At 34.9% G+C, this 27,617-nt stretch overlaps 1 protein-coding gene across 12 annotated transcripts in view; it reads right to left on the bottom strand.

Annotated features, from left to right (window-relative positions):
* Window positions 1-27,477, bottom strand: part of ppfibp2b (PPFIA binding protein 2b) — a 56,495-nt gene extending 29,018 nt beyond the window's left edge. For 2 of the 12 annotated variants that reach the window (XM_042753200.1, XM_042753194.1), the window contains exons 1-3: window positions 27,133-27,476; window positions 15,502-15,609; window positions 11,360-11,565 (exon numbers count right to left, since the gene is read on the bottom strand). In XM_042753200.1, coding sequence (XP_042609134.1) covers window positions 11,360-11,565; window positions 15,502-15,565 — 270 coding nt within the window. In that variant the 5' untranslated portion in view covers window positions 15,566-15,609; window positions 27,133-27,476. Of the gene's footprint in view, window positions 1-4,009; window positions 4,157-11,359; window positions 11,566-15,501; window positions 15,610-27,132 lie in introns of those variants that run through there. The other 10 variants (XM_042753196.1, XM_042753198.1, XM_042753190.1 and 7 more) reach the window with 9 other exon arrangements.
* Window positions 27,478-27,617: the final 140 nt, after the last annotated feature.

The following is a 27,617-nucleotide window of genomic DNA, read 5'->3' as shown; positions in this document are numbered from 1 at the left end:
GAGAAGTCTTCTGGATTGTACGTGAACTTCAATCTGCAATTTGATCACTTGGAATGGCTGTTTTTCCGCACAATGACCCAAATATTCCCTAAGCGTAAGTTGTTTCAGGTTATAATCGCATTTGTGGGGACATTCATGTTTCATGGGGAAATTCCCTAGGGGTAATGGTTTTTATACTGTACAAACTGTATTTTCTATCCCCTCCCCTACCCATAAATATACCACTCACACAAAGCTTTCTGCTATTTTAGATTAAAAAATATATATAATTCCTTATGATTTTTAAGCTGTTTTCCTCATGGGGACCAAAAAAATGTCCACACAAGGTAAAACATTACTGGTATTACTATCCTTGTGGGAATTTGGTCTCCATAACGTAGGGAATACCAGGTACACACACACACACACACATACATACAGAAAGTGAAAGTCAACTGAGAGGTGTGCAAGAGGAGAAGCTAACCTGCTTGTCCACTTTTTTAAGAACGAATGGCTCGCTTCCGAAGACAAAATAAACTTTAACGAAGAGAAATACGTTTGAGTGTTGTTTTAAATATGTTAAATGACATACTGGCACAAAAAAAATTAACTGACAGCTTTGACATCCCTTCAAAAGAAACAATAACGAGCTCATTACAAATTAATGAGGTCATTTGCATAAGGTTTGAGGGACACAATAACAATGGAAAAAGAACAACAGCATGTAAAAGATAGGAAAAGATAGATAGATAGATAGATAGATAGATAGATAGATAGATAGATAGATAGATAGATAGATAGATAGATAGAATTACCATTATTGACTCTTCGCAGAGAGATTGATTGACAGGCAGTCTGACCAATCATAACACTGAATCCGCAATTTTGTCCGAAACATAACAAACAAATCAGATAGGAAAGCAGATTAAAGTGGGTGGACTTTAACTTGTATTGACGTCTTTCCGCGGTTGAAATAGAATACCTTCTGATGTTCATTCATGTTTATTTCGTGCTTTAAGTAAATATGAAAGATAACCGTTCTTGTGCCTCTTGACTGAAGCGCTACAGCGATCTGTCATGACACATTAAAGAGCCACAAAAAGGTATTTATTGTTTGAATTTCTTTAAAAAGATGAAAATATTTGAAAGCTGAGACTTTATTTCATATCAGAAGTAACCTGCTCTGTCGTGTCTGTTGGTGCGTTGTCAGTTTCTTCTTTGCTCCGTGATGTATTTGTCACTGCATGAGAATGGGATGTGTGATGCGAGAGCGGCATGGCTTGTCAGACATAGCAACAGTAACTAAGTGATGGGTCTTTGCGAAAAGGCCAATTTTTCAGTAAATATGGACAGACAGATAGAACATTTACCAATTTAGCATAACAAATTATCATAAGCTGAAAAAAGATTAATGATCAAATAAATCTTCTGTCCAGTCTTCAGACTATATCAGCAGAAAACACGTCAGTAAATACAGTATGTCGCAGCATGCGAGATAAGACACTGTCACTTGTCACCGCTAAGCTAGCAGAGCCACACGGATAATCTCTGTCTTTTAAAAGCTTTTGCTGTGTCCAGGCCTGTCAATTCTCATAATAAAGCTGTCTACTCAGGGTTTACAGGGCTGGCTGCCTGGAGGAGTTACAGGGTTATGCCTTTCTAAAGGCATTGCTCAGTCCTCACACATGAGGCTTTCATTGCATAGTAATTGCAGTCCACAGCAAGTTTAAACTCAACTTGAGGTTATTTATTTCTTGGGAAACAGGTAATGAGAAGAAAGTCTGATATCATAAGAAAATTCGAGGAACTCAAAAAAAAAACAAAACCTTAAAAGTAAGAGCAGTGATTTAAACAATAGTTTTGAAACTTTTATTCTTCAAGTGAGTAAATATGAACATATTGTGACAAACAGCCCACCGAACTGTATATATCACTTCATAAATGTTATATTACAGATTTGACTTGCCTTCATGCCAACAACTAAACTGTGTACTTAACAGCTTTAATGAGGGACAGAACTACAATCCCATAAAACACTGTTAATGATATCATCGTATTAAACATGATGGATAAATTTAAAACTTAATTTAAAGATGTTGATCATGTATATATTTAAGTACTAGTGGTTCATGGGAGTGGGCATGGTGCTAAACAGTTCTTTTGATGTCACGGACAATATACTGATTGGTGGGGATTCTCTGCAGAATTATGGGTAATGTAGTTTTTCTCCAAGAATTCTGCTGTTAAACATGATGATTTAAAAAAAATAATGTGGACTGATGGTTTCAACAAATGCAAATACCTCGCAGTTTACAGTAGTTCTGTCTTTAACGGTTTATAAGTTATCATTTTGCCTTTCAGTGGAGCTAGCTTTAACCTGGAAACCACATATACATCAACTAGAACATGAATTTACAATGAACTATAAAATCCAAACCCACAGAAAGCATCTTTGTCTCCTCGTTTCAGAAGTCCACCACATGTCCTGATCTACAGCTAATTTAACCTTTAGAGCAGAGTTCAAACAGTGAGATTCATGATGCTCTCTAGAGCACCAATTCATTTATTACCTCACCAGAGCGATGTTTATAAGCAAGACAACCCACAGGCCCTGGAATTTCCCCCTTTTCATGTCCCATTGCCTGCTTGCAGAACTGTAAAGGCCTGAAACGAATTCAGAAGAAACTACAGTGATCATTATTACCCCACTTTCCAAGAATGTATGACAATATTGAGGGTTTTACAGTACAACTCCTCCCTGCAATACAGTAATGCGTTCCATTCCTCTTCCAACCCAGCATTTTATACTGTTACACCTTGTGAAGTATAATTACTGTAATTTCTTTCTTACTTTGGAATGCAATGGCTGGTTGAGTTTTACATCGTGTGCCTTTCTTCAACATTACACATTCTGCCCCATCTCCGGCTTACCGCAATCCCACAATGCCTTGTAAACCACATCAACCATGGCAAACAAGCTTTTCAACGCCTCTTGCACTTTAAGAACAGGTGTGCACATTGATGTTCATACCCCCACCTTTAAATTGAATTTTACTGCCTGATTTACTACTCCAAGTATCAAGTGTTAGTCAGTGAAAGCGTTTTTGTTTGTGTTCAAGAGCATGAGCTCAGAATCATTGAAGCTGGACAGGATAAAAAGCGCTTTTGTACTATTGCAAATCACAAGCTCCCGGCACACATCCATGCCAGCACAATACTGCTTGTCGTTTTGAACAACAACAACAACAACCAGTTCCACATAAATCCAACCACTCTATATCAGTCTCCTCAAAAGGGTAACAGAAACCGCCACTACTTTCATCTTGTATCACCGCAGACTCACGTTTCATGTAGCTGTCGCCATCTAGGGTTATTTTATTTAACTAAAACTAAACTTAAACTGAAAACAAAACAAAACAAAACAAAACAAAACAAAACAAAAAAATAAACGTAGGGTTAAGTTGATGTATTAAAATAACTAAAAAGAAAACTGAAATAATAAATTAATAAAGATTACATAGACATTAAAAAACTAATAAAAACGATAAAAACAACTAAATTACAAAAAATTAGATAGAATTAAAATGGAAAATAAACACTAAAAACTAATTCATAATATTAAAAGAAACTACAGTATCTCAAAAATAATAAAACAATAACAGCACCATCTTGCATCTCACTTAGCAATTGTTGTGAAAATCAGGTCTTCATAATTAATATTGTAATGTGGTGTAGTATCATCATGGTGTTCGTCTTGTTGCTATGCTGATTGTTTTGTATATTCTAGTGGACTATTTTTTTCTTAGTGGAAACTTTATGGTAACACACAGCTAATTATCTCAAAATAATTTAAACTCAAATCTATATTGAGTATTGCATATCATTTCGCAATAATGACTGGTTGACTGTGCATGGTCCTTTTCTTATTATATACTGCTCAAATGAAGAAAAAAAAAACAGTAATAAAAGCTGAAAGGAAATATCCATAAAGTGGATAATCTACAGTAGAAAAGCAGACATTTCAACTTACCTTTTTAAGCCAAGTAAAATGCTTATAAAAGTCAATTTCCTCCTCCATGCTGAAGGCCCATCTCGAGCCGCTATAATAATGGAGCGACTGCAGCGACTGGCTGAGATCAGAGCTCTGGGTTTCAGTGTCTCTGTCTGCCTATTTTACAGAGTCGCCTCCTCCTTCTCCTCCTCCTTATATTGGCTGCTTAAGACAGGCGCTCTTAACATGCTGAAGCAACTGCACAAACCTCATTTCTAAAACCAGACGTCTGTCCAAGACCCCCTGCATCTGTTGTCCAGCCAGACACTTAGAAGTTCAATGTGTGTGTCTGTGTGTGTGTGTGTGTGTGTGTGTGTGTGTGTGTCAGACGCAAAACATCAATCCACAACTTCCACTCCCTGATGTTACTTACTACTAAACACCATTCAACTCTTTCACATGCGAAAAGCTCTATATTTATAATTTTCAACTCCCTTTCTTTCAATCTTTTTCTGTTTTCTGTGTGAGACAGCGGCTCTAATGAAGTTCCAGTGCAAGTCTGAACCGAAACAAACCAGTGTCTCTGTTTAAACACAGCTAGAGACAGAGAGGGGGACATTTACAGTCACACTGCCTTCCAGCTCTCCCCCATCTGTTTTTACTCAAGACTGCAAACCATTAGCCTAAAGACCCTGCTTCCTGTGGAAGACATCCATCCATTTCTAAGTGTCTTTTCAACTTTACAGGCAACCCTGCTGTCCAGTTGTCTCCTTCGTGGACAAACACAGCTGAGAGAAAGACTGTGAAGGGACTGACGAGCACAAACTGGCCTGGTTAATACTAGATAACAACTTAATAACCTTGTGATCTTGTCAGGCCTGTAGGTTAACATGCCACTATGTAAGCTGCTATAAACTATCATATAATTAACTTAAAGAGATTGTTTACTCAAAATTAATATTCTGTCATCGTTTAAGGCATGGTCACATTAGCAAAATTTCACAAAAAACTGTCCACAGTGTTGCTAGCATTATGTAATGTAAAATGAAGCATCACTCATATAAGTCACTTTCAAACTAAGAATCTTTCTGTTGGTCTATGCAGAAAATTTGCATGTCCAACTTGAACATGAGAGAAATCTGTGTGAGGTACTTTATCCCATTATATGTAACTCCCAACTGCATGAATTCCCACTAAAATTACTGGATTTCACCAGCAAAATGTTGCAGAGCAACGGTAAATGTAACCGTACATACAGTATATACATACATATATGTAATTTTACTGTAAAATAAAATGTTTTTGGAAATAAACAAGACGAATAACCATATAATTTAGTGAAAACTGTAAAGGGACATTCCCAGAAGTTCCTGTATAACACATCAAATATGATGATGGAATTTTTGTTATCAGAAATGTACATTAGGATGTTTCGACTTATATTTTATGATATTTAGTAAATGTTTATTGCATTTGTCATCATATCATACCACTTAATGAAATATACGTTTAAGGATATATGCCTTCCTGTAATACCTGAAACATTGTTGCCATATTTTTATGTTAAATTTCTGACAACCACTATGATTCCTTTACAGTGACAAAACTGGTCTATTTAGTCGATTATGTCATTGTTTTTAGTCTAGTCTAGTGAGGTGTAAATGAGTCAAGAATAAGTCTAATTCATGGAAAAATCCTTTTGACAGGTTTTGTGTAATGATTCAGATCATTAAAAATATCTGAAAAAAAAAAGATTCATTCACAAATCAGACACTGTCAGGAAGAGCTAGTGTGGACTTTCGGTGATAGTAAAGAGATGAATTTCCATCTGTTTGTCACAAAGCTATCAAATGGCTTCAGAAGACCTGAAATAAAGTGTATGAGTCATACAGACCACTTTAATAGTATAATATTTTTGTAATTTTAGAGCTTCACAGCCCCGTTGAAAACAGCATCCACAATTTTCTTTACAAATTCACTTTTGTGTTTCACAGAAAACGATCCTACAAGTTTGGAACGACATAAGGGTGAGTAAATGGTTAACTATCCACATGTTTTCCCACAAATAAGAGCAAAAAATAATACAAAATGCTAAAACATTCAGTATGGGACTTGTGATGGTTACCAGGCCTGAGTTTCAGCCAATAGCCACACCATCCTCATTACAACCAATTTATAGTATTCTCTCATTTTTCCTAGCATTTCCTGTTTGCGTCATAGGGAGTTTTGTGTACTACGCAGAGCGGTGGGGATACGGTCACCATGGGGACTGTTGTCAAAACTGTTAAATGCCTACAGATGAAGTCAACAAATGACACTTTGTCTATTTTGCATCGTCTTATGCTGTGTTCAAATGAACTTTTTCCATTCTAAGACTTCAAAAACACATATTCTTCTGAGCGAGGCAGGCTGTGATTATGTCAGCTATCAAGCCATATTAAAGGTTCCACCCTGAGATCAAGCACAGACAATTGTGTCTTATTAGTGTAGCACGCAACTTATCCAGAGCTTTGAGAGTTCAGCTGCACCTGGCAGAGTCTCTGATCCTGACAGCTGCAGAGCTGGAGACACACCAGACACATGTGCACACACATACACAAACAAGAGTAGGCATATTTAAATACTATCAAACAGACATGCTTTACCTACAGACAGGTCTCGGATCAGGTCATGAGATGAACAACCTCTCTTATCTCGTTTCTGCAGCTGTCGCAAACATTCCTCATGTGCATGTAAACATGGGCCAGATATGGCGTGTATGAACAAAGTGTAATGCGGCCCCTTTAATGTGAACGTCTTACTATCGGGACTTGATCACATTTCCTGCAGTGTTTTTACTAGCTCTAATTAGGAAGCATGGGTGTTTTTGATCCCATTTAGAGAAAGCATCTCATAGGACTGCTGTCTTGTAAAAGGACCCTGTGGATTTTTAGGAGGCCCCTTTAAGATACGATCACTTTAGCAAAATTTTCTGAGAAATTTCAACGAAGAAAAGGTCCATTGTGGGATAGTTTACACAAAAAGGAAAATTAAAAAAATTATTCATTCATCCTTCACTTGTAATAAACCTGTATGAGTTTCTTTCTTCTGTTGAACACAAAAGTTGCTATTTTGGAATATATTGGTAAACCAAACTGTTGAGGGTAGCCATGATATTTTTTTCCCCATACTATGGAATTCAGTGGATACCAGCAACTGTTTGGTTACCAACATTCTTCAAAATATCTTCTTTGTGAAACTCAATCAGGTTTGAAATAACTTGAGGGTGAATAAATGATGACAGATTTTTCATTTTTGAGTGTACTATCCCTTTAAAGTCACATTCAAACTTAGCAGCTTTCTGTTGGTAAATTCGCAGTGAGACCAATTTGAAACTATTTCGAAATCTGCATTGGTACATCTTTTGCCCTTACACAAAATTCCCCAATGGCATGGAGTTCTATTAAAAGGACTGGATTTTGTCTGCAAAAATTAGCTGAACAGGGTCCCGAATAACAAACATTTTTTCATTCTTCGCGTAAAAAGAAGTTTGAAATACCTAAGCAGCGAACAGACATACTAATTGCGAACATCCCAACACCACCAAAGCTGCTGTAATCAGTGATTCAATTAAAAACAGCAGTTAGGAACGCATCTGATCATATCTGACACAGTTATGGACTGTTTGTTGTGGGTTCTTCTGCTTTGTGCGTTCACTCCTGCACCACACCGTGACAGAAGGCAGGACCATATAAAGTTAAGTGGTGTGTTTCCCCGCGTTTTTTTTTGTTTTGTTTTTGTTTCATTTATCATGAATGACCCTGCCGTCCTCGTCCTCCTGCTGGAGCAGGGGGATCGCTCTCTCGAGGACCATATGGAAGACCTTGTGCTCCTCGTCAACCTGACACACTACCCGGACAACTGCCTCTGCTCGATTTATCAAATTGGAATAAACACCGCCACATGAGCTAGCTCCCTCCTCTCCACCGTGGCCCGTCAATCCACCAGCTCCGCCGACCTCCCTTGTCCCTCTGGCTCCACGTTGGTCTGTCATCAAACATCTGCCACCTCAGGACTCCGCTCCTCTGGCTCTACCTCAACCCTCCGTCACTCTGGCTCTGTCAGGCTCCTCCTTCCCTCTGGCTCCACCTTGGTCCTCAGTCGCTCCAACTCCACTGTGGCCCTCTGGATCCTCGGTGTCGCCCTGGCTCATCGTCTCTCCATCTCCGCCTTAGGCTCCTCCACCACCTGCTCTGCCGCCGTCGGTCGGTCCCCTGGAGTTGTCAGCCCTTCCACCATCATGGCTCCTCCCTCTGTTGGCTCCACCGTGGGCTGCCATCATGGCTGTGGCCTGGGTCCCGTCTGGCTCCTCCCCCTGCTCCGATTCCCTTCTGTTGTCACCCTGGCTCCTCCCTCCATCTGTTCCTCTATGGACCCTCCTGTCTCCTCCATGGCTCCTCCCTCCATCATCACCACCCTGGACTCTGTTGTTCGTCCTCCTCCCGGTCATCTGGTCACCTCCTGAACCTCCTCCAGCATGTGTCTGCCTGCCTTCATGCCAGCCCTTTTCCATTCCTTTGTCCTCCTCCTAAGTCCCCCTCCATCCCATCCCTTTTTCTCCACGGCGCGAGGTTGCGCCTTCCCAGATGGGGGCGAAATGTCACAGTTATAGACTGTTTGATGTGTTTTTTTTTAATTCCCCATGTGCTCTGTGTGACCTAGTTTCTGTCTCCTGTTGATTGTGTCATTATGTTCAGGTGTGTCTTATCATTATCCTCATTTATGTTCCCCATATAAGTTGCATTCTGTTCAGTGTTTCTTTGTCCGGTCTCATCTATGGATATGTGTGTTTGCTATCCTCCTGTGATGGATTACTCTTATGTGGATAATTAAAGACCGTTTCTCGTTATTCTTCTGCTTTGTGCATTCACTCCTGCACCACACTGTGACAATATCGATGTATATCATTTTGCACCAGCTTTGTAATTCGGTACTGCGCTCAAGTTACATCACGTTAATTTACACAGCACTTAATACATCAGACTGCTTTAAAGCAAGCAGCTTTACAGTATTAAACATGAATAAACAGTGTAAGCATCACTTTTAATTAGAATTACAACTTCACTATACTACTTTATATTACTATAAAGCAGCTCTCCAGTGTGCTCATTTTTCATGACCTCGACGGACTGACAGGATTTCCATGTCAAAGAAGGCACCTACCTATTACGTAATCACCACGGACCAATGATAGTTCAAATGTGTTTACCAGCTTAAAACGTCGTTTTGGCCTGATTTTGTTCAAATTATGTGGCATTAGTGTTTCTTCAACTTCGCATAAAGTAATGTAAGCTTAGCTTAATGTCAGATCCCTGCAAAAACATGGCCCTTGATTGATCCTTGGGCTCCGCCAACAGGTTGCTTATGCTCTTTGTGAGATTTTCTATGTTCATTGGCCAAGAAATCACCACAGGCAACTGATGAGAATCATGTGCAAGCATTTTGCATCAGAATAAACAAATAACTGTCTAAATGAACCTTGTGACTGTTTTTGCCAATAACAAATACCAGCAAAACAAGAAAACACTTTTCTGAGAGAGCAAGTATGCGTGCATTGTCAGGTTACAAATCAACAAAATAATCTAGTAGTATAAACTGTCAGATGAAGACTTACCCTAGAGGAGATGAAGCCGGGCTAAAGGTGACCAGATCATTTTTAATGCAAAGCAAAACAGCAAAGAGAAAGGAGAGAGTGACTGCGTGAAGAGAGGGATATGAGGGAAGAGAGGGAGAAGAGGCAGGAAGCACAGCCCTATCAATGTCTCAGAGGGGATCCAAACTCTTTTAAAAACATCCAAGCAACATACACGCATACGCACGCAAACGCTGGGCCAGAAACTGCCTCTGGGACACATGAGAAAAAACCCTGTATTAGGCAAGATTCTGTACTTAAAGGTATAGTTCACTCAAAATTTAAATTTATCCTAATTATCATTATGTACTCATGTTGTTTCAATCCTGTAAGCTGTTATTTTTTCTTTGGAACGCAAAAGGAAAATTTTGGAAGATTCTTCTTTTTTTAATACAGCGACAGATCCCCTTAAAAAAAAACACCAAAAAACTGTTTTTAACACTTGTGCTCACTAGGTTTCAGTCAGTGAGTTTGTGTATAAATCATTCGTTCGAGCCAGTCCATTGAGTCGCTTTACAGTCCTGACCTCGAGATCCTAAAGTTCAAATGACGGAATCAATGATTCAGTTGCAGTGGTTCTTACAGTACGTGATCAGCTCACTGGAAGGGATGATTTTCAGTGAATATTGACTTAAGTTATATAATGATTTCAATTCATCCTTCACAAAAAGAGATTAAATTACTGGAGAGGACTGGGAATATAGTGCACAAGTCATATGGATCCAGCGTTGTTATTGTTAACTAAAACTAGTAAAAATCGTTTGCGAGTATTTTTCTTCATATGGATATGTCCACTGCTAATTAATTTGTGTACATTTATGTTACATTTTATTATTAATTCATATTTTAATTATCTGTATTGATTTTATTAGTAATAATAATATTTAAATAATAAAAAAAATTCTTTATATGTTAAAAAAACTTAACAAAAAATTTAAATTTTGGCTCGCAGCTAACTGAAATAAAATAAGTTGAAGATTAAACTTGAAAAAAATTAATTAAATCTATACAGAACTATAAGAAAAAAACATAAATTACTAAAATGTAAACTAAAATTAAAGTAAAAACATATACAAATAAAAGTTAATTCAAAAGATTAATGAATACTATAATCGTATATAAATAATATTAAAATTACACTATATGGAGCACTTTCGTAAAAATGTTTGTATTTTTTCCTCCTTTGTTTATTTCTTTATAATTTTTTAAAGTTCCACTGTTCCACTGAACTTAAGTTCCAACTTTTGTGTTCCACTGAAGAAATAAAGTCATACAGGAATTTTCACTGATGAATGACCTGTTCCTTTAAGACTCAGTACAGCTGCCTATTGAACAACCTAACACTTGCAAGGTATTTTTGCTGCTTATAATCATGTCACCACATTTACATTAAAAAGGTTTTGTTTCCAAAACATGACAAACACAATATGAAAAATGTTCATTCATCATCTGAGAAACATGTTAACATCTGCATCACTGCATGGTGTGTAAATATTTATATAAGGAAAACACTATCCAAATGCTGACTGAAAACTTAAGGATGGCACCAGGCTAAACAGAAAAGCTCAAGAAACATTAAACATCAAACCTCCAAATATAATAAGCTGACTCAGGAATACATGTGAAGTGAATTATAAGCCTGTATAATAATAACTCTGATACTATTCTATCATAAAATTCACAATGGTTTTATAGGCTTTCACTTTCAAGTGCCTTACCGATCCTTTCTCCAGCCACTCCATGAGAGTCTGTGCGGTGGTGCAGGGCAGCTGGGAGCGTAGTGAGTTGCAGTCCTCGTCCCTGGCCTGCAGCTCCAGTGCCAGTCTCAGCTCCTCAGCCAGCTGGAGAACCGGCAGCGGCCCGGCGCTCACAGGAGAGCGCAGATCATACAGCCCGTTACTGAACTGCACTGCAGCCTTGGAACCTGCAGACAGAAATATGAAATGGACAAAATAAAATATAGAAGAGGTTAGACCTTTGGCTTAGTGGTCATACTCCCATATGGGTGGCACAGGTTTGAATCTGGCATATTTTTTAAAAATCCATTCCTTTTTTTGGTCATGTTTTTATTGTATGCAAAAAAGATGCAATCTATGGAACAGCTAGGGCATAAAGTGACTTGAGAGGAAAAACAAATAGAAAAAGAGCAGGGGAGATGCACCATCACGCCATGTCATACATCATCACATCATATTAACCATCAGCACCCACACTCCTGCAGCCACGTGTCGCCTGCATCATCTAGAACAACAGTTCCAACAATCCCCATCTGGATACTATGGAATCCAAACATCTGGAACCCATCAGGGTTCTATAACACTTTAAAAGTGTATGATGACATTGTTCCATTTTTAAATGCCAGAATCAACGATCAGAACAAAGAAACTTAGGTTAGGGCCTTGGTTTCAGTTTTTATCTTATGCAATTGTAAGAACATTACACATTTTTTCCTTTAGTTTACGTGTCTTGTTAATGTAAGATTTGTACTGGTTTCATATGTCATTTCAAAGAAGATAAGTGGTGTTAAGAGTAATGAGAACAATGCAAAGAAATGCTTCTTGTATGCATGCAAAGAATGTGCGATTAATGTACATAACTGTTTATACAGATGCACAATTTGTGCATTCAGGCGCAAGTGTTTTGCTTGACTGAAGGCATGAAATGACCTCATTGGTTGCTTTAATGAAGGGGTGGGGGTGTTGTGCCAGTTACTGAAAGAACAGTGCATGGAAGGATATATATATAAAAAATACTATTGAAAAAAACAAAAAAAAACATAGTAAAATATTTACTCTTGCTCTGTTTGTTATCACACATATCCATTAGGTTTTGATAATCCAAAATAAAAATGATAAAATAAAATAAAATAAATACTATTGGAAATTATCTGAGAAAAAAAAAAACAACAACAACTAACAGTGGAATATTTATTGTAGCACTGCTACTTATCACAAAAATCCATTAGGTTTTGATCATCCAAAATAAAATTGAATAAATACTATTGGAAATTATCTGAAAAAATACCCTAACATAGTAGAATATTTACTCTTGCTCTGCTACTTATCACAAATATCCTATAGGTTTTGATAAACTAAATTAAATTAAATTATTTGGAAATAAAAACAATAAACAGAAAGAGTGGAATATTTATTCTTGCTCAAGCTATTCAATATACTTTTATCATCAAAAATCACTTAAAATAACAAAACAGAAGCTGTTTACAGAAGAACAGAAGAAAACAATAACTACTGGAAAAAATGGGTTTAATAATCAGGTCTAATAATCACATATAAGGCTAGAATGCTAGTTGTTGGATCATCTTTATGGTATTTGAGATGTTCCAACTGTCTCCAGCAGATGGAGGCATTTCAAGAACCTTGAGCAACTTTTCTAACAACACTTCTTCATTGTCATGAGTCAGTTCACACAGCAGCACCAAAGAGACACAACATGCCTTTGGTCAACTCTCTTATTAACTATTCTTAAGACACACAGACAGACACTCATTTAAAGTCTAGATCCAGGATTAGCCACATGGCATGACATCTGATTACTAAACTTTACTGGTTAATTCATAAGTAATTCATTTATTAGTCTGTGCTATATTTGAAGTCCTGAATGTGTAATATTTGGCCCATGCAGCCTTCATTCAGGACAATTATAACTCATGACTTGCAGGACTACTCAGCTAATAGACCATGTGTGGTATGCATTTCAAATTATGTTATAACATGGTACAAATAAGTTCACATTATGTTAACATATGTCATTATGTTTTAACTGTAAATAATGTAATGATATTTATATATTAAATAAACATAGTATTTCCTTATCAAGTACCAGCTCAGTGAAAAAAAACGGAGTGTCTATTTACACTATGTGCAAATAGCCTGCCTTGTTGGCAGAAGCTATTTACACTAACTCCGCCCACCAACGTGTGATTGGGCTAGTCAATATTACAAAAGACGGTTGCTAGTCATCCGCTCTAGTGGCGCAGATGGTAAAACGTGTGTTGGGCTTATTTTGACGCGATCGACAGAGGTTCGAATCAGATCATAAAAGCATTTATTTTCAATAAAAATGAAGGGAATAATCAAAAAGTTGACAATAAAGTAACAGGTATGGTTAGGGTAAGTTTAGGGAGGGCTTTATTGTCCCAATAAGGTGGCATCAATTTAATAATTTGAATTAAAATTTACATTCAATAAGTTATTATTGCATATTGTTTAATAGTGTAGAACAATACTGAGGTGCAGATAATTGCCACTATGTGAAATAAGAAGTAGCTATAAATAGAAGAAATCCTGCTATTTTAACATAGTGTAAATAGATTCTATAGCTATTTGCACTTAGTGTAAATAACATCCATCACTATTTGCACTTAGTGTAAATAGCATCCTTCGCTATTTGCACTTAGTGTAAATAACATCTTTCGCTAAGAAAATATGCTATTTTCACTTAGTGCAAATAGCCGTTGCCGAAAAAAATACATCCAACAAGGAGGATACAGAAAAAAAGAAAAAGGCTGCATTTATTTGATTAAAAAATACAGTGAAAACAGTAATATTATGAACATTATGAACAGTTTTCTATTTGAATATATTTTTACACTTTTTTTAGTGATGATAAAGCTGAATTTTCAGCATCATTACTCCAGTCTTCAGTGTCCTTCAGAAATCAGGTGCTTCAGATTTGGTGCTTAAGAAACATTTCTTATTATTATCAATGTTGAAAATAGTTTACTTCTGAATTCTTCGATGAACTGAAAGTTCACAATAGCATCTATTTTAAAATTTATTCTTTTGTAACATTATACATGTCCATTTGATGCACGCTTGCTTAATAAAAGAAGCAATTTCTTTCTTTATAAATAAATAAAATTAAAAATAAAATAAAATATATCTTACTGACCCCTAAATTAGAAATATGAGCTCTCGGTCTTTAGATCACTTTTTATGCTGCTCTTTTTATTCCACATTAAAAGTAAGCAAGCCAACAATGTTTCGCCCAAAAGTTAATGGTAGTGTGACCTTAGGTTATGTAACTGGAATAAATAGTGTTTATCATAGATTTTGTCACAGTGAATGTCTCCCTCCCCAATAGCTCAGACAGCAAACCGCATGCTCCGCTCCATCCCCCAGCCTTCATTTGTTGACTGCCCACATTAAACATTTATCCTCTATTAGTTAAATCATCTTGGCATCGCTGAGCTTGCTTAAGGGGCTACACAGCCCCCACATCCGCTCCATACCTAGCTGTTAAAAACTTCCCCTCCAAAACGGACTACTCTGTTATAAAACGTTGTGCTGATACAGTATCGCACACCCTATTGTTCATTCTGTAAATCTGATATATTAAAAATATTACATGCATTGTTAAGTTATTTTGGTATAATATGTTTAAATTAATTATTAATATGATTTTTTATTTATTTAGCAATTATTATAATTATTGAAAAGTAATATATTTACTCATGCAAAGCTTTTTATTCAGCTTTACCTTTGTTTGGCAAGAGCTGCTCTTTCGAAATATTCAACACCATGTAATCCTTTTTTTGAAAAAGCTTTACACATGCAGCGTTGAGGAAATCCAATTAGTTTGCACAGATCAAGAGATACGTTGAAAAAACATTGTATAGGAGCAGAGCCTTATCTGATTCCTCCCTGAAATGCAGCCAATAAGAAACAGACTACCACATTTACCTTTATCCGACCTATTTTACTGAAAAAAATAAAATTGGTTAGCAAAGAAGCAATGGACATAATTGTGGACCAGTCCATTGCTATTTGGAAGAATGTGATCCATGCACAAGTTCATCAGGAGGATTTCAAATCAGCTTGAAGCTAAATTAAAGTCTTACCAGCAATAATATCATCCATTTGTTCCAAGGCTGCTGCTAACATGTGACTTGCATCTGAGGCCATTGCGCCAGCCGTCTACTGCATCTGCTGGTTTGCTTCTCAGTGACCTGCAAAAATGTGTCATGTAATTATGCAACATAATAAATAAAAGTCACAATTACAGTTGCTGGGAAAGTGCATTTCGAAATTGAGGGTGGAGTAAAAAAATAATCTTGTGTGTGAACCAATACTATGAATCTCAACTGACGGCAAGTACCAGCTTGGTGTGTTTAAGACTGCTGCCTTCCTGTACTGTAATGTAACTTGACATTACATAAATTCCCTAGAGCAAATGTGCTTTACAACAACATCTAAATCATACTGTCCACTATGACAAGGCTGTATTTAGAAAATGCCACTATAAAATGTTGTGTTTGATTGTAAGCTCTCTGAAGCTACAGGATAAAATGGTCTCCATATTAAGAGCTAGTATTTTCCCAAGTGTTAACCCCTGTCTCTCTGCTGTGACGTATCCCGAGGCAGCTTGACTTCCTCCCTGTGGAACCTCAGTGATGGAGGGAAATTTGAGAATAATTAAGCCTGTCAGGGTCAAGTTTCACCCTATTGTCATGCCTTGTGGCATGTGTAATAGGCACATTCATAAATCATATATTTAGGCACACATAAGCAAATGCAAACACACAGAGGTGGCTCTAAATTAGGGAAGCCTGTTTCTGCCTCAGAGTAAATGTGTGCTCACGTTTACCGTTATTCAGCTAATTTTTGGCAGGTGAAATACAGTCATTTCGATAGGAATACACATGGGGAATTTAGCATGAGAGCTCAGTCAAGTTCGTCACATGGATTTGTAGTGTTTTTTGCATTAATTTTTTTTTTTCATGCAGAATTTTCCTAACTGACTTAAAAATAAAAAAGTTTTATAAATTTCTTGTACTCATGACATAACTCACTCATGCACAATTTTAGGGCCCTATGATTTTCGTGTTGCTTTTGAGTAAATCTATCTTCATATCATATACAAACAGAATCCTAAAGGTCTTCACAGCAACCTGTCAAAATAAAAGTTTGGTTTAACTTGAAGAAACGGTGACAGAAATATTACTTAAAGTAATGATAGTACTACTACTAATAGTATTATTCATTACATTTTTTTTAAAGGAATATTTACCAGGATTTATTTAGCATTTTTTTAGAGAAATGTAAACACATTGGGGACAAAAATAAAAAATAAAATTATTTCAATAAAATAAATTTAATGGAGATGCTTTTGATGATTAATACTGTATTTAATGAATCCATTAAAATTAATGGAAAACAGAATTTGGTAAAAATTTAATGGATTTAATGGATTCATTAAATGGATATTTAATGAATCCATTAAAATTAATGGAAAACAGAATTTGGTAAAAAAAATAAAAATAAAACTGAATTTGAGGGAAAAAAATTAATTTTCATTGGGCCTTAAAAATTTTTATTTTTGTTAAACTTTTAATAAATTGCTGTTTAATATTGTAAGTCTCATAATAGTGGTGACTTTTATGGGTGCTTCCTCTAAAAATATAAAAATCTAGTTTATTAATGTATTCATTCTTATAGGAGGTCAAGACTGAATTACATTGGATTTCATACCACACAAAGATATTATATTTCATAAATGTCAGGCCACATCATGAGCGGAACGTTTAACCTACTTGCACTCTTGTAATTGGGCGGCACGGACACATGCCACTCGGGTGGAGGGTCACAAAAGACAACTGTCGAGGGCTAAAGGGGGCACATCCCACAATGCTGTTCATTATGTAGCTTAATTTAGGCTCACACAACAAGAGAGTGTTGACTCTATTCGGGGCGTTGGGATCTTTCACTGCTGAAACAACGCAATCATACAACAGTGCTGTAATCACAGCCCTGATAAGAATGTGAATATAAGCCTTCAGTTAAATGACAAGAAGAGACGAGCGCAGCCTGGTGCTGTTCATTAAGAGATAGCATACTTTTTAATACCAGCAAAAATGGAAAATCCAGTACAACCTCAAGCATTGCACACACACCCTAGTTATTCGAGCAGATAAGGGTGTGTAGGCTTTCTGTCATGTGCTATCTGCCCTAAAAAAGGAGTCACGTCTTATTTGATCACGCTGATGAGGCTTTTTCATCCCTCATCACTTATTATAAGGTGGTGCAGTTTGTAGGGCACAGAAATATGCTTCTATTATGTGTCAAATAAGTCTCACAAAACAAGCTTTGCATTCTCGCCTCAAGTTTAATAATCTGCAAGTTTGTTAATTTCAATGCTAACAAATACACAACCCCTCAATGTCCTGAGATTAATGAGAAATCACTACAATTTTTAAATGCCTGACCCACTACAGAAGACCAGGCGCTCTTATCTGACCCACAAAATCAGCAATTTCAGTGTATAGGCAATTAAATCAGCCTGACAAAGATAATGTTAACCACAGCATTTCTCCTGTGTCATCTGTTTCAACCTGACAAATCACTTGAAGAGTTTGTTCTGTGGTTTGGCTTTTTATTGCTCCACTGTGGACAATTTCCATTCAAATGCTCCACCTGTGTATGTTTTTCTCCATGGTGTGTTTCACCTGGGCTCAACGCCAGTCAGCTACAGTTAAAGCACACATATATAGGAACAGTATGTGAAGCATATAACAGATTTAATTCCAAGACCTCATTAAACAAACCAAGTAGAACTTGCTAGGAATTTTGCTGGCTGCCACAAAAATCCTGAAGACCATATAAAATGAAATACACTGAAGAAGTTTAAACTCATTAAAATTCTTTTGACACTTAAATCCAGAGCCAGACTTTTGTGATATATAATACAATTATTAACAATTAACTTAATTAATATATGAAACAAGTATATATATATATATATATATATATATATATATATATATATATATATATATATAATATATATAGTAATATATATACTGTGTGTGTGTGTGTGTGTGTGTGTATATATATATATATATATATATATATATATAGTATATATAACAATATTCTTTGATTATAATATACCATGTATTATTATTAATAAATCATATTTTTGAAATTAATTATTAACAAAATTATGTATTATATTTAATTGTTTATATACAGTATACACACACATATTAAAATATATGATAATTCTATTAAAAACAATATTCTTGGATTATAATATACCATATATAATTATTAATAAATCATATATCTTTATATATATATATATATATATAAATATAAATAAATATATATGTATGTATATATATATATATATATATATATATATATATATATATATAGGTGCATCTCAAAAAAATATAATACAGTGACATTTTTTTTTTTTGTAACTTACTGGATACTGGATTTTTGACTTTCATGAGCTGTAAGCTCTATTCATCAAAATTAAAACAAAAAAAGTTTTGAAACTTTTCGTGTAATGAATCTAGAATATATGAAAATTTCACTTTTTGAAATGTTACAAAAATATTTTTTTTGAGATGCACCTGTATATAAAATTCTGTTAAAAACAATATTCTTAGATTATAATATGCAATATATTATTATAAAAAAATCATATTTTTTAAATGTTATATACACATACATATTAAAATATATAATAATTGTATTAAAAACAATTAATAATATAAACTATATATATAGTTTGTTTATATTATTGTTTTATTACATATATTATATTTGTTAATTAATTCATTATTTATTTATATATATAAATTCTGTATATATTTGCCCTATTTGTTAATTAATTCATTATTTATTAACACAACGCAACAAGGAAATGTGTGTAGATTATGTGTGTTATTTTATAGAAATATCTTATGAAATGCTAATGGATCTAGTTAACTTACTGAGCTCCTCAAAGAAATCTTTCAAATGTTTGAATAACTGAAAAGAAATGCAAGTTCTGAAATGTTCCTCAACAGTAAGTTGCTGTGTTTCTTCTATCAGTGTTGACACATTCCAACACAAGCCCCTCCCCTCAGTGTTCCTGATATGCCACCCGGAGTCAAGAGTTAGCGGGTGACTGAACTCCGATGCTATCTCAATAATGATTGGTGACATCACACACATCACATGTCGGACACACTTCAAGTCCCTGCTGCTTACATCCTCTGTATTTACAAAACCTTGATAAGCCAACACAAACAGAGAAACTTGAAAACGACGGGACCTTGAGTTACACAAAATGGGTCTTTCCGCCCAAACCCAACAACTGCAGTCTGAATATTTCCGTTCACACTGTTTCTCACAGAGATTGCAAGGCCATCCAAACCACAGGCTATTCATGAGGAGGCTTTGATAGGGGAAACACAGATTTAAATGAAATGTTTGAGTCTGTTCCCATTCAACTGCAGCATCCCTCACTGTACTAATATATAACAGCAATCCCATAGACTTACATTGAAGAAGAGACAAGAGTCGTGTCTACAGACCAGAATATCACACAGAATTGCTTTTGGGTTATTTTGATTTCAAAAATTGATGTTTATGGGCCATTCTTAGATGTTTATTAAGATTCTTCTATTATCTATTGAAACCCTTTTTAAAATTGAAGTTCAAGTAACTATAAAACTTTATGTAAAAAAACGTGTCCTGCATTTTTTATGTGTATGTTTTTGTCCAATGGCCGAGACTAATTTGAACTAAACCCTTACATTTATGATTTAAAACATTTAAAATGTTCCAGTGTCCCCCTCTCTCATAGCTACAAGGTGCAAGTAGATAGGTCTCATCATTTTGAGGTAAATGTGTTCAAAAGTAAGAAAAATCTGTGTGTAACTTTAAGGAACGTCACTACTGAACACCTTTTTTTCTGCAATTAAGCACACTTTTTTGGGAGTTATTCCATAACATTAATTTTTTATATGTATATTACTGTTCAGAACTGTGCTTGCTAACCATGTGCTGATTAGCATCTTGGGTTCAAAAGTATCTAAAATTGTCACTACCGAAACATTTGCTGGAGTTTCGGTAGTGACATCTTTTTTTTGGGGGTGTTATCCCATAGAATTGTCACTACCGAAACAGTCACTACCAGAATATTCGGTGGAGTTTCGGTAGTGACATCTTTGTTTTGTTTTTTGGGGTGTTATCCCATAGAATTGTCACTACCGAAACCATTGTTTCAGTAGTGACAAAAAGGAACACATAATCCTCACATTTGGGGGAAATAAACAAAATTTTAGAACGGTTATGCACTTTTTATTTTATTTTATAATGTTTTAGTAGTCTTTTAGCATTCAAGTTAAAATTCTGTAATGTGATGTGGTGGCTACCAAAACATTACTGTCACTACCAAAAATGTGCTGTCACTATCGAAACATGGGATGTTTTGTCAAAAATAAAGTATACTGAATTATCCCCTAAGATGTTATGATGGTTCAATGTATATTCAAACTAATGAATCCTTAACTTTGAAATCAGTATGATCCACACTTTGCCTTTTACAAAGAAAAATTGGATTCAAAATACAACAAATCTCATAAATTACACCTGAAATATTGTTAAAAATGTAATTGTTATTGATTTACCTCTGAAAAAAAAATTAATAAAATGGCAAAAAAATATATATTTACAATCTATATGTAAGCAAAATCTTAATAGGTCAATATAACCCTTCTAATTAAATTATTATTATTATTGTGTTTCGGTAGTGACAAATTTTGGGAGAGGACAAATATTCCAAAACTTTCTGAAAATACAATATGAGAATTAATACTTGCCAATAAAGCATACTTGGCAATAAAGCTCTTTCTGATTATGATTCTTAACTGCACAAGACACATTTTTTTCCCAAGACGTTTCCAACTCTGACATTGGACCAATTCTGTAGAATGGCCCATATAATAAAAATTCCAGAATTTTTTTTTTTTTTTTTTTTAATCTTTGTTTCAAAGTGAAATATGACCTGGATTTGTTTTCGAGAGATTCACCTAGTGAGACTCATCAGTTTAGTGTTGTTTGCTTTACTTTGACATGTGACAGGTTTTGACAATGCTCAAGTATTTGCTCTGGATAACACTTACAAGCAGACCCTTCAAGAATCTATAGACCGTTTGGATCCAAAATCCTTTGATATATTGTGAAACCAAACAAGCCAACTAATTCCCTTATTGTATTTTAACAAGCTACTGCTATTCATCATGGGATTTAAAAACTGTCAGAGACTGTGAGCCCTACGTCTGGTGCCAAAAAGCAAACTGTAGTGTTAGAATAATCGTTCTACTAAATTTACTCCAGGATGTTTAGATTAGCAAATAGAAGCTACTGCGGAAAGTCCCTGTATTTTGGAGTTACACTGCAGTTAATGATAAACAGGCTCATCCAGGGTTATCCTTATTAAAATGCGTGAAAATTGTGACCATGAACATGTTTTGGGCGGCACTAATGAGTTTGAGTAATCATTAGTAAACCTGAAAAGTAAATCAGACATCAAACATCTATCACTTCTTTAACTCTAAATTTGCTGTATTATGCATAGCAGCTTTTAAATACCATTTTATATAAATAACTACATTTGAGGAAAGGCTTGTATTCTTACTTTGATAACAGTGGTATAATGGTAAAAACAGTTCCCATAAAATGTAAAAATATTATTGTACAATACTGTTTTAAAGTTTAGGGTCAGTAACAGTTTATGTATTATTATAATGTTTTAGAAATTAATACTTTTATTCAGCAAGGATGAATTAAATTTATCAAAAGTGACAGTGAATACATTTATAATGAAACAAAAGATTTCCAATTTAAATACAATCTGTTCTATTAAGAAATGTGTAAAAAAAATCATCATAAAAATTTATCACGGTTTCCAGTAAATAAATAAAAAAATAAAAAAATAAGCAGCACCAGTTTTCAACATTGATAATAATAAGAAATGTCATCAAATCACCATATTTGTTTGATTTCTGATAGATCATGTCACACTGAACATCGGAGTAATGACTGCTGATAATTATTAGGAATAATCTCACAATTTTATACCGTTTTACTGTACTTTTAATCAAATAAATGCAGCTTTGGTGAGCATAAGACACTTCTTTCAAAAACATTAAAACATTTCCAACAGACCCCAAACTTTTGAACAGTAGTGTATAAATAAATAAATAGTATATTTAATATTATTTTAATAAATCCACTGTGCTGACCATGGTCTTGTTTGAAACCTAAAAACATGCTTCATTTTAATTGTTATTACATTTGCCTGGAAGCCATTCCATAGAAGTATTTTCCATCCATGTTGTTTAAAAATTCCCACTATGTACAGTAAAAGCAAAAGCAACTGTAAGCGGCCTTGGGCAGAAATACTGCAGCGGGAGGAAGTGGCATCAGCATTAGGTGTCAAACCAATAAAACAACCACTTCAAAACACACTAACATGAGAACATCAAAGGCAGCAGTCCTCAAACAGCTTAACCGTCCCCACTCAGCATTAAACCATCCCAACGCGCTGACATATCGCGTGGGCACCGCACATCCCTTGGTTAAACACACTATACTGGCAGAAAGGTGACCTGTAGCACAGTTCAAATGCAGCAGCTGACACAAGGCCTCATTGTTGTGGGATCTGTGTGACAGCAGACAATGAGACGACTATGCCCTGGTGCAAGCAGGTTTAGGCTCCACCGCAAGCTCTACCTTCTCGATACAGGTTACTTTTCATACATGTTAAGTCATTCACAACAAACCCAGTTCAAATAACAAGGGGATAGAGTTGCAGCACCGTATGACTACACAAAAAAACAAAAAAAAAAATTGGTGTAGATTTCTCTTGAAACAATTTTCACTCTTAAATTGTTAAAAAAATTTACAAATAATTACATATGGAAGACCAAACCTGCAAAAATTTTAAGTAAATAAATAAATGTAATATTAAGAATACATTACTTGCTAAAACAAATACAATTAATTTTTAAGTCAGTTTAGTCCTTAATTTATTTTTGTAATACTTTCCCACTCTTAATTATCTTCTTTATTTATTTTATATTTATTTATGTGTTCATTTTTATTTTTATATTTATTTATTCTGACATGTTACCATTTAAAAAATAAGTTTTATATATATATTTATTGTATTTATTCTTACATTTCCATCTCTTGAATGATAATTAGGTAGGTTGGTCTTATTTGCCATTGGTTTAACATAGACAGAAGTGTGAGCTCAGCAACAAAATCTGACATAAACTGTCCCATTAATGTTGTCTTATGCTCAAACAGTGTTTAAAATGGTAATTTGTATTCGCAATTAGTCAATACAAAATAAAAGTTTATGTTTACATACTATATGTTTGTGTACTCTATATGTATATCTACTCTGTATAATTATTATGTACAGTATATATAAATATACACACATACAGTGGCATGCAAAAGTTTAGGAAACCCCTTGCAGAATCTGTGAAAATGTGAATAATTTTCAGATCATAATAAATGCATGTTATTTTTTATTTAGTACTGTCCTGAGTAAGATATTTTACATAAAAGATGTTAACATATAATCCACAGGACAAAAAAAATCCCCATTCAAAAGTTTGTGAACCCTTGGTTCTTAATACTGTGTGTGGTTACCTTTGTTTTGTGATAGTTGTTCATGAGTTGTTCATCAGTACTAAATAAAAAATAACATGCATTTTGTATGATCTCTCTTATTTTGTTAAAATTATTCACATTTTCACAGATTCTGCAAGGGATTCCCAAACTTTCGCATGCCACTGTATGTTTATATTTAAACAAATATTTGTATGTATTGTATGTATTTGTAAACACTTGTATATAATTTATATTACATACATGTATGTGTGTGTATTTATATATACATAATAAATATGGACTCAAAGAAAGACTCAAATATTATTTTCTTTTATAAAGTACTCCAATAATCTTCTAGAAATCTTTTTTTTTTATTTTTTTTTACAGTGTACAGCCCATACGAGTAGTGCGATCAACAAGCGGAAAACCGAGAGGAAGCTTTGTCGCATTAATAAAGAAGTTTCCACATAACACTTCTACACATATTAACATCAGAATGTCCAAGAGATCAAAACAGTTCTGATGTTACACACATGGACCGCCATACTCAGAATGATTCATGGCTCAGTGAAGGCGGATGTAAGTTCGATTCGGGCTCAACCCCTGGCTGATCGCGAGCTCTACTCACCGGAGCGAATGCGTTGTGGCAGCTGGCTTGAATGCTGCACTCCTCCGCAGTAACAAGAGAAATGTCAGTCCTGAGCAGGTGCATTCGACTGTAGTACCAAGGCCTGTGAAAATGTCAGCGAGCCGCTCGGCACAGGAAAGCCCTGCTCATGGGGCAAAACGTCACGGCTCTGTCCTACAGGTCCCTGACATCAATACCACCCAATGCATATTGCATGGGATCTCCATTGCTCTCTATCTTATTCTGCAGAATGGAATGGGATTTGGTTCCAGAGTTTTGTACAAAATGTAAATGGTAATTGGATCTCAATTCCTAAATCTAGAAGATGAACACATCAAAGTGACAAGAGAATTCATGTAAATAACTCAAAGAGTGACAGCTGAAGTGAAGTTTAGATGCTCATTAAACTGTATTTAACTTTAAAAGCCCCTCAGAAATCCCCTCAGAATAAGAAAGCACACTGAGGATTGCAAAGCATTAAATGGCATATTTGATGAAATGAAAACTTTGGCATTATTTACTCATCCTCATGTCATTCATGAACTATCTCTTTTAATAACAAAACAGCTAACAAACATATATTCTAAGAACGTTTTGTTAATGTTTTGTGAACATTATTAAAGACCAGATAACTTTGAACGAACATTCTATTAACACTAATTGGAAAAACATTTGTTTTTAACTTTGCTAGAACATTAGCCAAAGTTCTGATAACGTTCCCTGTTAGCTGTGTTGATCTAAGTGAGAAAATAGCCACAATTTTCAACTTGTCATTCAGTGAAATGGTTGTGGTTAAACAGGTCAGTCAGGACATGTATGTACACCTCTATGGAAATAAGTTCACGGTAATCACACAGTAGAAGAGCCTCAGGGCTCTGTGTCTGTTCACAACAACCATCCTCTCCTTCATCTGTTCTCATAAACTACTTCTCATGTTCAACCTTGCCACCACTAATAATAAACAAACAAAAAAAATCCAGAAATCAACATCTTGTTTTTAATTCGCTCTGACAGGAAAACATTGAACTGTTAAGATGCTAAGAACTGTTAATCAGTAAGTGATATTCCCTCCTCTTCCTCTTTCTGAATACAAAAAAGTGAAGATCAGAGGGATGGAGAATAAAGTCAAAGGTCATGAAGACTGTAAAGGCTTGTACATTATTCAACCTTTAAAAAGCTACACATTACAACATGATCCTTTAAACAAACACGATAACATCAACAAAAAAAAAATCATCTATAAAATATTAAACTCTATTTCTAAATGCTTTAATTTGACCATCATTCTATGGTGGTGCCATCAAATAGCAATACAATTGTTTGCTGTTTTCACAAACCAGGGGAAGTGGACAAATAAAAAAGCCTTTATCCTTTTTTCTAAGCACATGATCTTCACAGACAGCTTTGTTGAACCCCACAATCATTACCAAGTGAAATCTCCACTGCAGCACATACAGTAGTGTGGCTGCTCACTGACCCTGCTGGGGTCAGGACTGAAGGAAGAGGCTTTATACACTATAATGAAAACTGGCAGTAAAACAAACATGGACAATGAATAGTAACAGGCAGAGACAAGAACTGTAATAAGCTTCATTGCAAAACAAATAGCAGAATACTTTGAGTATATGCAGTCAGATAATGGCTCATCTGAGACAGTTCATCCTGTACACTGTATGACCCAGTTATCTACTGTACCTAGATCCTTCAGGATTTGACAGAGCAATTACATCTGAATTTAAGTTTCTGGTCAGTGATTATTGCTCTTTGGTCATCATTGCATAGCATAGTGGTGTACAATTAATGTAAATAATGAATACAAGAAAATTTGGAATAGAAATGAATATATATGCACTATATTATATATTTTTGCATTAGATATAAAATTTCAGCTTGTCATCATAATATAGCTTATTGTTTATTAGTATAATAATACATAATGGTCTAATATATATATATATATATATATATATATATATATATATATATATATATATATAGTATAAAAGTCTCTAAGTGCATCTGGCTTTTGCATCGGAACACTTCATATATATTCATTATTTTCATTATGTATTATGTATATATGCTATATTAACATTTAACTTCTTTTACACATACACTAGCTATAATGCAATTTTATATCATGTTATGCATATTATGCAAAATCTCAAGACAATTATATATAATACACAGGAACACACAAACGTATCAATAATAATAATAATAAATATCTGAAATTATAAATGAAATGTATTTTAATTACATGTTTTACTTGGAACTATGTGTTACTACACCTAAACTTTCTTGATTTTTTGTATGACACTACACATGGGAAAAACAATTTAGTAGCCTACTGCTTAAAATTGTAAAAAAGTTGTTGTGCACCAAGAAAGAAATGTTAACAGGATGTATTTTTTTTGTTTGTTTGTTTAATTCAACTTACCTGTAATGTAAGTAATTCCCGATCCCGACTGATTTTAAATCCTCCTGTCAGCTGTAGTCGCGCTCATCTGTTAGGATCGAACTGCGCTGCTCCATATAATAAAGAAATGTGAGGTACGTTTCCTCTGACCAATCACCTGTCACGTGCTGTAAGAGGCGGGGCTTATCGCGAAACTATTGCCATATTATGTGCAAATAAACTAAAGTAACACTCATTTTAATGCGGAAAAAGTACAGTGGAACTCTTTTAATTTAGAACAGGAAGCGAGGGGGTAAGTTAATATTTCTAGAAGCACAGGAGCGGTAAAAGATGCTTTCTTCTTTAGTTTCACGTGTTACCGATAAACGATAAAATAAGCTTATAAAGTAAACATTTCAAATGTGTTGTTTTGTAGTGTCGCCTTTGTCTTCAAATATGCTCTTCAGGTGGTGCTGGAAATCTGTATGGAGAATAGCAGCGCCATCTTCTGTGCAGGCCGTTCAAGT

This window comes from Cyprinus carpio, chromosome B25, assembly GCF_018340385.1.
Source record: "Cyprinus carpio isolate SPL01 chromosome B25, ASM1834038v1, whole genome shotgun sequence".
Classification (NCBI taxonomy): Eukaryota; Metazoa; Chordata; class Actinopteri; order Cypriniformes; family Cyprinidae; genus Cyprinus; species Cyprinus carpio.
Note: the sequence above shows the minus strand (reverse complement) of the source record. Positions and strands in the feature narration are given on the sequence as shown.